A 14,619-nucleotide genomic window follows, 5' to 3' on the forward strand; every position below is an offset into this window, starting at 1 on the left:
GGTGGTTGTGCCTGCCCTCCAGTATTCACATGGTGGGGACGCACACAGGCTCCTGGGCACAGCCCAGCCGTCCTGCTCTTACCCCCAAGGCCGTACCTGACAGAAGTCATACCCAACAATGCATCTCGCAGTGGTCTTCTTCCCCTTGAAACATCCGTCCCCGTGGCAGGTGAAGGCCACACAGACTTTCCCCTACAAGACAGGACCAGAGGAGACACTGTGCTTGCTGGTGCAGACAGCAGGACGGCCAGGACAGGAGCCAGACCTGTTCCTGAGGACCCTTCCCACACCCCCCCCAACCCGCTGCATTTCAGTATCTGTGCCATCTCAGGCATTTCACACCCAGAGATAAGCCCTCCATCTGACACTGCAGGAAACCTCACCAAAACACCACCGCAGCAAACAAGTTTCAAGCTGCTTTTTCCTTCCTCTTCACAAGGCTTTGCAGAGATGAGCATCTTCCCCTCCCCATTGCTCGGGTGCCCCAGCAACACCCTGCACCCATGGGTGCTGTACAGTCAGCTGGGGCTGCTTGAACTCACACAAGGGCTGAGCTTGGGACCCTTATGGGCTCTCTCCCTGCAAAGCTCGTTAAGGATTTGCTCCCCTTCCAGAGGCAGCTTTTGGAAAAACAGCATTGCGTGGACCTTCTTGGGCAGTACCTACATTTCGGGGGGGAGGCCGGGGGGTGGTGGTGGCGACGGTGGTCGTGGGTGGCACAGTGGTGGCTGGCAGGTCACCTGCAGACATGAGAGGAGCCCCATGAGGACACAGCCCATGCGGGAGAGCCACTTGGGAGTGGAACCCCAGAGCAGAGGAATCGTGACGACGCAGCCAGCCCAGCTCAGCGGGCTTTGTGCACCCATTTTCCTCACGTGCAGCAGGATTAACCCCGGACCCCCAGCCCGGGGGAGCCCCGCGGGCAGTTACCGTAGGAGCTGGCATTGAGCTGCAGGCACAGCGGGGTGTTGCAGCACTCCAGGGCGCACTGCTGCATGCTCACGCTGCTGTTGGTCCTGCACGGCTCCGCGCCGCACGCGCTGCTGCACCTGGCTGTGTAGTTCGTGCTGGAGAAACGATAAAGCTGCAATAGCAGAGCCAGAGGGAAAAAAAAAAAAAACGCTAGAAGTGTGAAGAGATGCCACCAGGAAGGTGTAAAAGGAACTTGACAGGTTGCAGCAGAGATAAAGGAAAACGGACTGGCATGGTCGCAGCCCTCCACCCCCCTCTCGGTGAGCTCCGTACCTCACAGAAAGTCTCGTTGTGGCAGGCGGCCGTCTCGTTGGCGTGGGCTGCGTCTTGGTAACACCTCTCCCCAGAGCACTGGAAGCTCTGGCAGGTGAGCTGGAGGGAGAACACGCCGGGAGGTCACCGTGCAGCAAAGCCTCCTCCTGCAGCACCACCACCATCATCCCTCCCTGAACAGTTCCCCTTCCCTTCCCCCAGGAGATGCTCTCAAGGGATTTCCAGCTCCTATGAAGGACCAGGTGGGTAAAAAGCCTGGTCCTGAGGCTGTAGCAGCCTGGCCAACATCCCCCTTCCCTTTCCTTACCCTTGTTCCTTCTGTACTGTTCACGGAGACGTTGGAGGCCACCGAGGAGGTTTTGGGAGCCACAGAGGGGGTGTTGGGGGCCACCGAGGAGGCGTTTGGAGCCACCGAGGAGGCGTTGGGGGCCACCGAGGAGGCGTTGGGGATCACCGAGGAGGTGTTGGGGATCACCGAGGAGGCGTTGGAGGCAACTGAGGAGGCGTTGGGGGCCGCTTTGTACTCTGGAAAACAGCAAGTTGCATCTTGGTGAAGAAAACCCCAGCCACATACTCAGCAAGCCTGCGTTCCCTGCTGAGCCACTGCCACATCGGTCACGTCAGGGTTGGGATGGGGACAGCAGCAAGTGGCAGGATGTCCCGAACAAGGGACAAACCCAAGCAGGGTTTTTGCAGCCAGAAACGAGGGAGCTGAAAGTCAGACAACAGCCCACAAGGGACATGTTCCAACAGCTTCTCCCTCCCCCTTCCAGCCACATCACATGTGAGGAAGTCTTTTCTGGGGGCAAAAACTCCAGAAAAGGTCCCTCAGTGCAGCTCCATCCTACAGATTACAGCCAAGAGGGGACAGGGACATAGTCACAGCCTTTGCCCTGCTCCCAACAGGAGCCCCAGCTTTCCCTGGGGTGCAGAGCTCACCTGCTATGGCAAGAGGGCCCCAGGTGCCAAAGTGCAGAGCCAGGATGCAGAGCAGCAGGCCTGGAATGGAGAGGAGATGATTGAGACCACCAAAAGCCAATTCCAGCTCCAGCAGCCTCCCCAGGAGACCAGGAACCCTTGATGGACCTCCCCAGGATGGACGCTGCCGAAGCAGAGCCCCCGTTACCTTGAAGGGGGAGAACGAGCTGTCGCTGACCTGCCATCGTCCCCACCAGCAGCCTCAGCTGATACCTGGCAGGAAAAGGCAGAGTCAGGGCTGGGCAGCCCCAGGGGACGGTCCCACTCCAGCGGCGGCCGCTGTCACAGTGGCACAAGATCCCTGCATCTGCCCAGCCACAGCCTGGGGAAGGAGCAGAACAGGGAATAAAATCAGGACAAGCTACATAAGAGAGGCTGTCCCTGTTGAGTTTTATTGATTTATTTTTTTCCCCAAGTAGTTCAGCACCTTGTTTTGGTCCCCATAGTGGTAGGACGCGCTCCTCAGGCAGGAAAAAGTGCCTGGCAGAAACAATACCCACCAACAGCACCTCTGAAAACTCCAATCCAGGATGTCTCAGCAGGCTCTCCACCCAGAAGTCATCCTGCGTGTAAATAACCGAGTAATTCAGCACTGAAGCCGCTTTGCTGAGGGTTTGGGCTGGCAGATTTTCCCTGCCAGGCACGTTGTCTCTCCAGCGATGGTTCCTCTGCAAGCTGCTGGCACCCTCAGCACCCAGCCCTGCTCTGGGTGCTCCAGCAAACCCCATCACCGTGCTTACTGGGCGTCAGGGAGCAAGAGTTGGGCCCTTCCAGTCCCGGCTGCAGCCAGAGGAGGCTGAACAAGCACAGATGGAGTCCAGGAGCTGCCGGCCCAAAGGCCGATGCCTCCGAGTGTGCTCTTCCCCGTGGGATCAGATCCAGGGCACCCCCACAGCCAGGGGATGCTCTCCGAAACCACCGAAGCTGCCGCCAATGGATCCCAAGGGTTTGGCACAGCTGCTGGCAAGCAGGAGCCCCCCCGGGAGGCCACGTGCTGCTGGTTGGTGTGGTAACCCTCCAGCCCCACGGTAACGCAGATTTGTGAGCAGGAGCACCAGTGTGGGGTAGTTACCGATGCTTGGCAACACGCAGCAGTCTGCTGATGCTGCTGCAAATGAAGGAGCCTCCCAGCCCAGGACGGTGGCACCCACATGGGATTCTAAATTCAGAGGTGCCTGCACAGCTTCTCATCACCCAGCCCCTTGCCCTGCTGCTCACCCCATTTGGGAAGCTCTGTGTGTTTTGGTGCTTTTTTGATACCCTGCTCTCCGTTAGAGGAAAAGCTCTGCTTTCATTCGAAGTCTTTACCGTTTTAGCTATGGAAAGTGGAGATGTGACTCCAAAAAGTGCTACAAGAACTAGAACGCTTCCCTCCCATCTTATGATTTAGGCTCAGATAGCATTGCCCAAAGACCTGGCATGGCTGAAGCTTGCGTAGCAGCCGCTGTGGGGGTTCATGCAGAGTGAAAGAAAGCAATGGAGGCCCTCACCTTCCAGAGCAGGGCAGCCACCCCACCCAGACCAGGTCTGGCCAACCCTTACTGAACAGGGTGCTGCTCCTGCACAGCCAGACCCAGCTCCAGGCCAGGCTGAGAACAAACGCCCACCAGACACAGCCTCATCCCGAGGAGAGCAACATTTCCCCAGAGCAGAGGAAGGAAAAAGCTCCCAGCATTGACTCACCCTTGTCTGTCTGTGCCCTGAAGCCCCCGTGCACCAGCGAAATCCTGCAGCTGCCTGCGCCTCCGAGCACCGACAGCAGCTGCGGTACCTGCAGCACCCTGGTGCCAGCGACCAGCCCCACCCTTGCCAACCACTGGCTGCACAAACCATCACCCAGGGAGAGGTGTTTGTTACCTGCTGGATTTGGAGATGCAAATGTCTCTGCACAGTGGGGAGGAAAAAAAAAAAAAAAAAAAAAAAAAAAGGATTTTTCAGGCTAGAGACATCATACAAGCCAACTCTATACCAAAATGAAACCCCGCTGGAGGTAGCATGAGGACTGCCACAAAGGATGAACACAGCCTCTGCATGACGCCCCTTTTCTCCTCGCTGGACTTGCAATTCATGTGGCAGCACAAATGTTCTGGATTATGTACAGACAGCTGTGGTGGTTTTACTCAGGTGGGCAGCCAAGCTCCACCACAACCACTCTCTCACTCCCCCTCTCCTCCCAGGTTGGAGCAGTTTTCTCCTGAGAGATGGACCCCGTGGTACGGACCCATATCTGGATCAGTTCTGGAAGAGCTGCTGCCTGTGGGAAGGCCACGCCGGATCAGTTCATCAAGGACTGTATCCCATGGGAGGGACCCCACAGCACAGGGGACGAGAGTGACCGAGAAGGAGCGCTGTAGACTGACCATAACCCCCATTCCCCCATGCCGCTCGGGGGGAAGGAGGTGGAAGAGGGTGGATGGGGGGGAAGGTGCTTTTTGTTTCTTTCCTTTGTTTCTCACTTCTCTAGGTTGTTAATAATAAGCAATAAATCTTACTATCTCCCTATGCAGAGTCTGTTTTGCCCATTACAATAATTACTGTGTGATCTTCTTGTCCTTATCTCAACCTTTGAGCCCTTTTCATCATATTTTCTCCCCGTTCCTCTTTGAGGAGGGGGAGTGAGAGAGCGGCTGTGGTGGAGCTTGGCTGCCCACTCGAGCGGAACCACGACAACATCTCTGCACAGGGCTGAGGAGCATTAAGAATTCTCCTAAAGTCACGACAGTCACGTGTAAATGCAGTGTGTTCCTGGGTCAACCATGCTGCACCGCAGCTCAAGAGAGCCACCAAAGAAAGGATCTGCACTAGCATCTACCAGGTCTTTCAAGTCAACACCAATGCTGGAGAAGTGAAAGCAAACTGCACACACAGCCCAAACTAAACCAATCCCAGTTATTTGTTCCCTGGAAAAAGCTTAAAAGGGACCCTAGCACCCTAAAAGGGAGGCAGAGCTGAGGTAAAAGCAGCAACGCAAGCCACGTAAGTTTGTTCTGCAATGAAGTCCTAAGAAAATTACATGCTTACAGCAAGATATAGTACAGAACCACTACTCATTGGCAGCACACAATGTTCATGGGTGCTTTAAAACAGTCAATCCTCCACAAAAATAATTTCCATCCAAACTGGAAGAAACAAAAAGTAATAATTTCTGACAACTCATACCGTGCAGAAAGCTTTTTAAAAACACCATAATCAAATCTCTTCCTTCCAACATACAAAAGGAGATTAGTTTTCAGCACTTCCTAAGTTAAAATCAGTTTATTTTTCAGCTTTTTTTTTTTAATATAAAATAATGTCACAGGTCTGCGCTTCACAAGGGGCTTACTAGAAAGAGATTCTATAAAGTATCGTTGAAATCTACGATCATGCAAATACAAAATCCAGGAAATGAAGAGGAGTCAGAACTGCTGCCACTTCGCTGCTTTTTCAGATGTGAAATCCTTCACTTGGGAAAGTTACAGCAGCCCTTGACGTTTCAAGTCTTCATAGGTCTTCTTGTTCACCACATTCCCACTGGAGTCTTCATATTCCTCCTAGAATGAAGTGAACAGTTTAGAGACACCCGCACACAGCTTGACTGGGGTTGTGTTACAGCATTCACATTTTAGCTCCAGCTTCATCTGCTGAGCAAAACCGCCCTGCCAAGAACCTCCCTACTTGAAGGTAGGCAGTGGATCTACCAGCAAGCTCCAGACAGAGATCTTACCTACTCGGAACTATCACAAGCTGTATTACAGGCTACATTTCCCACCGCACTCCAGTCTTACCCAGTTGCCCTTTATACTACTGAAAAACATTTCGAGACAGCTCAAGAAAAGGCACTAGTTTAAGTGAACACACTGCTCAGAACAGTTCCTTGTCCTTCTCACAAAACAAAGACAACACTGGTACTGTAAAGCAATGTATTAAAAGATGTTTATGCAAAGAGATGGGTCTACCCTATCAGAAGGAGTTTGCAATCCAGCACAAGAAGTGCTTTTCATGTATCAGCAACAGGAGCTGTACACCTAGCAGCATAGGCTCCTGCCTAACCCTCCAGCATGCAAGGGATTATCTTAGAAGTTCTTCTGACAGTTATGCAAGATAAAAGAGGAGTCCCAAGTAAACAGGCCTAGAAATATCCAAATGCTCTGTAACATCTCACCTCTGTATCAGGCTGCCATCTCTCCGAAGCTTTCTGTAGTTTCAGTTTTGCCCACACTGTAAACACAAAGTCATAAAGGATCTGAATGTTTTGGACAGAACTAGTTAACATGAACATTCTTATCTCACATGTTTCCTGTTCTATGCAAAGAAATGCCATCAAGACTTACGTGAGACCGCATCCTCAATCTGTGTGACGTTAGCAAAGTGTGCAGTGTTGGGAATGCCCAGGCATCTCATTCCATGAGCATGTCGCCACTCCTGGGGACAAGAGGTCAGTATATAAGACAGAATGCCACCTCGGCCACAATGCCAGAGACTACAACAGCAAAGATCAAAATACACATCTACCAGTCCTAAACAACCCTATAGAAATATTTTTTCTGCATTTTAGATGGTAACAAAACTCTGGTAGGCAATAAACACACTGTACCAGTCAGAACTGGATACTGGAATTAGTGTTCAAACAACAGGGGACTACAGAAATTGACAGAAGAGATCGTCATGTACCCTAAACATACAATTCCAACATCATGGCCCTGCAGCATCATTGCAGACACATTTTAGAAGTGGAGTGAGTGCAGCTCAGATGCTCCAGTGATTTACTAGTTACTCATTATTGAGATTATTTGAACGTACTACTGATGTGTTTGTAGCAAGACGTTACTTACCGCAAAGTGACGCTGAAAAGCTTTGGGCCCTCGGTAGGTGTAGTTACCGCAAATCTCACAGTTGTAGTTGATGTTTAAACCATGTAATTTATATAACCAGTACGGGATTGGCTGAGAAGGAAAGACAAACAAAGATTAGGCTAAAGGGCAAGGCAGATTCAAACAGAAGAGTAGCATGGAGTCAGGTGAAATCTCCCACTCATCCAGCGTTGACAGTTACCTTGCCATCCCAACCAAGAGGCAGATTTTTAGGATTATAAATGATTTCATTTTCTTCATCTTCGCTCTCACTCTCACTGATCTGCTCTTCTTCCTCCTCCTCCCTCTCTTCCCCTGTCCGTGCTTGCTTACGTTGCACATTCTCATGAGTAAGATGTCTCTGTTCCTAAATGCAAGAAATGAGAAAATTTTTCACACAACAGCAACAAACTAAGGGCAAACTATGGCAATGCAAAACAATTCCCCAGTGTACAGAGAGAGAGAAATGACAGCACTCTCATTTACCTTAGCCCAACAACCTAAAAGTTTTTAGTGTAACATTTGTTACTTCAAAAGAATTAAGAACTTGCACTAGTGTGAGCACTTCTTCCAAGATAGCAAGCCAACAGCAGCAGCCTTCATGCTAAAGGCAATTGCCCAAAACAAAAGTAAGGACTTGAGGCAAGTATCAAGGCAGACGAAGTAAAAGCTTGCAACATCCAATAGCTTAGATGTAAAATAGAAACTCTCTACATTGATATGGTGCCTGGAAGGAAAAAAAAATATAATAAAAAGGCAGGCTCGCCCAAAGGGAGCCTCTGTGTTTGGCTTGGGATAGACACAAGATATGTCTGTTCACAGGAGCCTGCAAATAACTAATGGAAACAAAAACATAGCCTTTTCTGTCAGTAAGTAGAATATGATGAGTTATCTGCTTACATGCACTTTTAAACATCATGACTCTGGAAATATAACCAGCTCTTCTGCACACACTGTCTGTGAAGGATGACCTTCCCGTCACCACTATTGACAGGTCTGCAACTGAACGCTCAAAGACAAAATAGAATTCTTACCCCAAGAACTTCTACATATTCGTATATCTGAGCTTCCAGGAATGCAAGATCTTTATTTCTTTCAGTGTCTCTGGAAACAGATACGGAAATTTTATTAACATCATTCCAGAACTGCAAACACCATGGGTACACTGAGCTCCTAAGGGCACATCTGACTGGCAAGCAGCAAGAAAACAGAAACAAGTATTTAACAGCTCATTCAGCTGTGGGATTCAGCACTGCAATCTTCCACCTGGTTCAGGACCATATTGTCTGACATGAAAGGCTTCTAATACTCTAGGAACCTCTCCATCACAACTAGACAGGGGTGACGTTTATAGTCACTTTTCATAGAAGTGAAGGGGTTAATGCCCACCCAAAAATGATACTTAAGAGCTCACCTTTTGCTTCCTTTTGTCTTTGGATTCTTAGCAAACAAGGAAGGATCAAGTGATTCTAGGGATTTGCCTTTAGTGCTAAAAAGTCTCTGAGCACGCTCTTCCAGAGTCCTATGGAGAAGCAGAGAGGAGATGAGATCACAGCTTATATTGCCAAAAAAATATTTGAATTCATGCAACAAAGTTATAAATTTAGCTTTTAAGAGATCATGATATTTCCTATGATTTTTGTGTTAATACTTTTGACCAAATTCTCTATAGAGGATACTTCAGTACAACACACTGCATCACAAAATTCCTTGACTGGTTCTCACTGCATTGTCTTTTTAAGCATCATAAGGTAATTCTTGTACAATAAAGACCACAAAACATATCCCACGAAGAAATGCAAGGCAAGACAACCTCGAAAACTGAAAAGAAATTATAAAAATACTGTCTTACCCGCCACACTTTAGTCCCAGGGCCAATAAAGCTGATTTTAATCTGTCCAGCCCCAGAGAAGCCAATTCCTATTCAATAAAGTAAATCACAGTAAGAGAGAAGCTATTAAAAAAATACAATATGGGTGTACATCTGTTTTAACTCATCAAAAAGGGGGGAAAAAAGAGAGCGAATGACGTGCCACTCCTCACTGAAGGAGTGACAATTGCGACAATCTAACTAGATCCCTCAAGTTACAGCCCTCTAGTGGGAGAAATTAAATCACCAACGTGAAGTTTTATCAGGAGAGTGCAGAGCCAGAAATGAAAGCTTATAAAGTAAAATTATAGAAAAAAAAAAAAAAAACACAAACAGCTAAACTTCCACCTGCTCAAAATTTACAATTAGGTGCGGAGCACTGAAAACCTACCTCCCAAGAGGAAAATGCTGAGAGATCCAGGTGGGCTCCAGCATGAGTGAGCGCACTGCTGGTTTCTTTCTGCCAAGAAAAGACACATCAAAATCTGTGTGACACCCTCTCAGATTTGGTGTAATGCAAAATCCCAACCTCAAGAAAGGCAGTTCATTTCACATAGGGAAAAAAAATATCTACCACTAGAGTGAGCAATGAAATAACAGAAAAGGTTCAAAGTAAGCAAGTGTTTAAAAAGGTTAATTTTAAATTCAAGTTAGCTTCAAACTGCATCTTTGTGAAGCACAGCTACACACCTTGCTATAAGACTTAACACTACTGATTCATAGAAAACCTATCCCAAATCCAGAAGTATTTACAAGGACTCAATGACTGCTCACCGGCCAACCAGGGAAAGTTCCATTATCCCACTTTTTCTCAAACTCAGTCTGAATTTTCCCAAAAAGTTCATTCTGGTCCAGTAATGGCTTCACGCGATCTGTGTACTCCTGTAGGTACTCAAGAAGCATTTCAAGGTACCTGCCGGAGTAATCATTAGCACAGACAATTCCATATCAAATTAGTGATATAACGATATGAAAGTCATCAAGATTAGGATAGTTTTTAAACACAGGATTTCTATATGCAACAGCCACAATGACAAAGTGTCTCTACAGAGTAAGACCCCAATGGCTTTCCTTATTTTGTTACGCTTCACGTCTCCTCAGGGCTCATCAGAGATACAACTGCATTACTATGGGTTAGTGACCCAATGAGCCATCGAGCTTAGCTGATGTAAACTACAGTCTTAACAGCTGTACACTTCAGAAGCAAATTCCTTCTTATCAAGTGTCATAAACGAAGCAGGTAGGCAAAAAGGTTTACCTCTTATATTCAGCATTTTTTCTCTCTTTGGGAATATCAAAGAGTTGGTCAAATGTAGATAAGTAAGTGATGTAATCCAGTTTCTATGAACAAAAAAAGTTTGAGTCAGACTTTATACAGATGCAGCCAAATCAACAACCCATTTCCAGTTACCAGACCAGGAGAAAAGCGCCAGCTCATGCCTTTATTCTGGATGGACTGCTTAGTGCTGGGGTTTTCCATGTGTTTTCTAACACATGGCCTTAGATACCTGTTAGTACTTGGTAGCAGAAGACAGGATTTTTACGAGGCCATCATTACATTAAGGACAGAGACAATAAATTTAAGAGAACAAGAAAGAAGAGTCATGAAGCAGCATTCAGAATTCATCCGCTGTCAAGCTATATGTGCAAAAAAGTGCTTTGAAATAACTGTTTAGAAATAAACTATGTTACATTTCAAAACAACAAGAAAACAAATGACCAATGAAACAAGCAAGGAAAAGAACCCTCAACCTTAAGCACAGAAGACTAGAAATAGCTGATTGCCCAGGCTCACTCAGCCACTTACCTCTGAGGATTTTAGGTTAATGTATTTGAGATAGCAATCGTGCAGATCCAAGTATCGGCCATACCCCTCCTCATCTGTGAACTCCACTAGATCTGTAAGAAAGAATATCAAGCGCTTCATTATGACCTTAATATTCTCTTCGTGTTATACATGTGCTTTGGAACCTGAAAAGAATTAGCTGTGTACTAATTTATGCTTCAGGAAGATATTTATAATGCAAGTGGAATACTTATTGACACAGAGAAGCAACAAGGCATCTGGGCAATACACCAGAACATTCCCCAAGAGAAGCACCACAACTGTGGAGTATTCCAAGGTGGCTACAGTTCAGGAGAATTTAAATGAAATAAGAATTGTCAGAAGTAGCAGAGTAAAAGTACAGCTCTGAAAGACATAAGTTTGGACAGATTACTAAATAATACCTGTCAAGCAAGCATGGTATTCTCACCCAAACTGGCCTCAGAAAAAAAATATAGACTTACTTTGAGCCTCTTCGCTCGGGTTGTCTCTGGCCTTCAACAGCTCCTCAAACTCCACCGACATCGGAACACAGATCTGCAAGAACAGACAGAAGTTACAGAAAAAGTGATTACTTCAGCTAACATCCCAGAATAATTAATACAAAATCAAAATATATTGTAAACAATAAAAGCAGTAACTGGAAAGGTATCCAAAGCGTTTCTGCAACATCACGTTTGCACAAAGAAAGAGGCAGTACTACCCAGTCACCCCAACGTTAGCCAGCATTAGACAGGTAAAACTGAACGCTCAGCAGCAGGTGGCTCCCAAACTAACACACAGTGTGCAGGGGCCATGGTCAGCATCTCGCATTTTCTCCTACTCATACATATCTCACAGGAGGTTATATAAAGCCTCGAAAGTACCATCTGTTCTTCAATATTTTATTTTATTGAATGACCTTTTAATATACTTCATACTTATACATTAAGGCAATGAAACAGAACAGCAACAAAAGCCTGTTTATTGGAGGGATGAGGTCCACAGAACAGCTATTCTTATGAAGCAGTTAACTACTCACCTCATTTGGATGCTTTCGGTGAAACTCTTTAATTTGTTTCAGTCTGTTGTAGAACTCTGCAAACTCATTTGGTCCTGAAATGGCACTGAGCTCTTCCTTTCGTAAGCTAAGAGTTCATGAAAAAGATCAGGTTACAAATTAAAAGGAGAACACGTTTACACTCCTAGATTTTTTTTCAAGGTCCAGCGCCGCATTCTGACTATACAAAACCCCAGCGAGACTGACTGCAAAACCTCGCAGAGACAGTTTAGCCTGCTGGGTTCGTGCTTGGGCGGTCCAGGTCATGTCTCTCACTGAAAATGCAGTAAACTCACAAACCTTTGAGGCAATTGACAGGTGGCTCAATCCAATGATATAATGAGAAGTTTATATCCTACATAAACATATTTAATGGGAAGCCCAGGTTCTGCTCTAGCAGGTTTAGTGTCACCATGGCGCAGTGTCTCACGGAACAGCATTACTCCTCATGTGTTTACACCACATTCAGAGGAGCCCCCGTGTTCCTCACCTACAAACCACGAGGCAAAACACACGGAGCAGCCACCTGCGTGGTCACACACCTCAGGCATTCACTGCTCGGGCCACCACTTACCCATCCTTGTCATCGTACAGGTCCCTCAGGTTGCCGCTCACTTCCATGTACCTCTAAAAAAAACACCAAAAGAAACCACAGGATGAAAACGAGAGGGCCACGGGCGTCCAGCACCCACTCCTTGGGGGCTGCTCTGGCAGAAACCCGGCGCTGGCGGCACTCACGTCCTGCATGGCCCGGGTGCGGTGGTCGGAGTTGATCTGGTCGCGGAGCTGCGGGGAGAGCGGCGGCGTTAGCGGGGCCCACACAACCCCCGGCTGCCCCCAACCCCCTACCAGCCCTCCCCCGCGGCCCCCCGGGCGCACCGTGGACTTCTTGGTGAGCATCTCCTTCACCATCACGTCCATCAGCCGCTCCCGCTCCTCATGGTAGCGCCGCTGCTGCTCCAGGATCGTCTCCATCGTCCCTGCCCGCCCTGCGCTCCTCTTCCGGGCCCGCCTGCGCCGCGCCGAAAGGCTCCGGCTCCGCCTGGGGCCTGGCGGAAAGGTTCCGGGGGGGGCGGAAAGGTTCCGGCCCCCCGGGGTCCCCGTGCCCGGCCGCTGGACGGTTATTTTTACCGTTGGGTTTTAGCTACTCCTCTCTGTAGAATCACTGAACCCTTGAATCGTTAGGGTTGGAAAAGAGCTCCGAGCTCATCTGGTCCAACCACCACCCAGTGACCGTGTTCCCAAGCACCACGTCCAACCTCTCCCTCAACACCCCCAGGGATGGGGACTCCACCACCTCCCTGGGCAACCCGTCCCAACGCCTGAGCGCTCTTGCTGAGGAGAAATGTCTCCTCATTGCCAGCCTGAACCTCCCCTGGCACAACTCGAGGCCGTTCCCTCTGCTCCTGGCACAGTTCCCTGTGAGCAGAGGCCGACCCCAGCTCCCCACCCCTTCCTTCCAGGCAGTTGCAGAGAGCAATGAGCTCTGCCCTGAGCCCCCCTTCTCCAGCCCAAACACCCCCAGTTCCCTCAGCCGCTCCTCACAGGATTTGTGCTCCAGGTCCCTCACCAGCTTCGTAGCCCTTCTCTGGACATGCTGCAGGGCCTCAATATCCTTCTTGTAGTGAGGGGTTCAAAGCTGAACACAGTGCTCGAGGGAGGGCTGAGCACCAACAAATCCTGCCCCAAATGCTGCCAGCAGGGCTGTTTTCCTTGTGTTGTGCACACAGGTGCAGCCTGAAGCAGCCTCGAAGCCTCTCAGAAGCTCAGCACAGGTGTAAGCACCATGCCCACCCTGGCAGGACACATGCACGAAGTCCCTTTGACCAGAGACACTCACTGTTGAGCCCGCTGGTGTCCCCACACGAAGGGGCAGCACACACAGCCCCCATCCCTGAGCCCACCCAGCAGCTCCACCACCACGGCATCTGTCAGCCTCACATCCACGCACTGCCGTCTATGTATCCATCCTGCCACCATGCTGTGGAGCCCACGCCACAGAGAAGGCAGGAAAGAGCACTTGGAGAAGTCATGGCTTGAATTACCCTCCTCAAAATCACTGTGAGCGCTCCGAAACTCTGCCCCTGCCTGTCTCTGGAGGCAGGAGGCAGCTCCTGGGCAGCGTCAGGGCTCGCCTGGGGATGGGATGAGCACCACGGGTGCCCCCAGGTAGGTGCGAGCCCATCCCTGCCCGCGGCCGGGACGAAAGCCTCCAACCTGAGAGCAGCTGGGGCAGCGTTACACAGCTGTGAATCACAGTCCGAACGAGAACAGGCCTGAAGGAATGAAACGTGTCCGGTCCGGTATGCAGCCTCCCTCCCCATCTGCCTTGGGTCACAGTTCTTTCTCTTACTACCTGGTGAACACGGGCTTGTAAGCCCGGCAGGCTTTCAGCAGCATGACTGCACCCAAGTGACATGACCCTGGAGGAAGTCCTCCCATAAAGGCCTCGGCTGTGACCTTCCACTTTCACTTGGATTTTAATTACCCCCTTCAGATCCACCCTAAATGCCAAGGAGAGAGCATGCCAGTGCTTTGCCCCCACTGCCAAATGCAAAGTTATAATTAAATTTTAACTCATAAATAAATTATTCATAATTTTTTTCTACCATGCATAATAAATTACTTTAAGCCAAAAGAAACAACAAAAAATCGGGCTTAATTATGACAGACAAACATGATCCTGCCCTGGGAACAGTCAATTCGCTGAGGCGAGAATGATCCTGGTGGTAGGAATATTGTCTTTAATTACTCTCTTGCACTACAGGCTGCCCCTAAGTACGTCACTTCTTCCTCATGAATGCCTATCTAAAAATAAAAACGGAGATAAGAT

General features: G+C 48.9%; 1 protein-coding gene across 1 annotated transcript; it reads right to left on the reverse strand.

Annotated features, from left to right (window-relative positions):
• Positions 1-5,463: 5,463 nt before the first annotated feature.
• On the reverse strand, positions 5,464-13,204 carry SF3A3 (splicing factor 3a subunit 3). The gene is made up of 17 exons (XM_027443945.3): positions 12,666-13,204; positions 12,525-12,572; positions 12,361-12,413; positions 11,769-11,874; positions 11,212-11,284; positions 10,730-10,821; positions 10,181-10,263; positions 9,697-9,835; positions 9,314-9,382; positions 8,905-8,972; positions 8,467-8,574; positions 8,087-8,156; positions 7,255-7,419; positions 7,035-7,145; positions 6,534-6,624; positions 6,365-6,420; positions 5,464-5,753 (listed from the first exon to the last, which is right to left on the reverse strand). The coding sequence occupies exons 1-17, from the start codon at positions 12,759-12,761 to the stop codon at positions 5,676-5,678; spliced, it is 1,506 nt and encodes a 501-aa protein (XP_027299746.1). The 5' UTR covers positions 12,762-13,204; the 3' UTR covers positions 5,464-5,675.
• Positions 13,205-14,619: the final 1,415 nt, after the last annotated feature.

The sequence above is a fragment of the Anas platyrhynchos genome, chromosome 24, assembly GCF_047663525.1.
Source record: "Anas platyrhynchos isolate ZD024472 breed Pekin duck chromosome 24, IASCAAS_PekinDuck_T2T, whole genome shotgun sequence".
NCBI classification, from domain to species: domain Eukaryota; kingdom Metazoa; phylum Chordata; class Aves; order Anseriformes; family Anatidae; genus Anas; species Anas platyrhynchos.

What these genes read in the sequence shown, in the direction of transcription:
- SF3A3 (XM_027443945.3), bottom strand. Translation starts at nt 12,761, where the DNA reads ATGGAGACGATCCTGGAGCAGCAGCGGCGCTACCATGAGGAGCGGGAG. An exon ending in GAACTTTCCCTGGTTGGCCG is followed by an intron (nt 9,383 to 9,696) that starts GTGAGCAGTCAT and finishes TTTTCTTGGCAG; the next exon opens with AAAGAAACCAGCAGTGCGCT. An exon ending in GATTGAGGATGCGGTCTCAC is followed by an intron (nt 6,421 to 6,533) that starts GTAAGTCTTGAT and finishes TTGTGTTTACAG; the next exon opens with TGTGGGCAAAACTGAAACTA.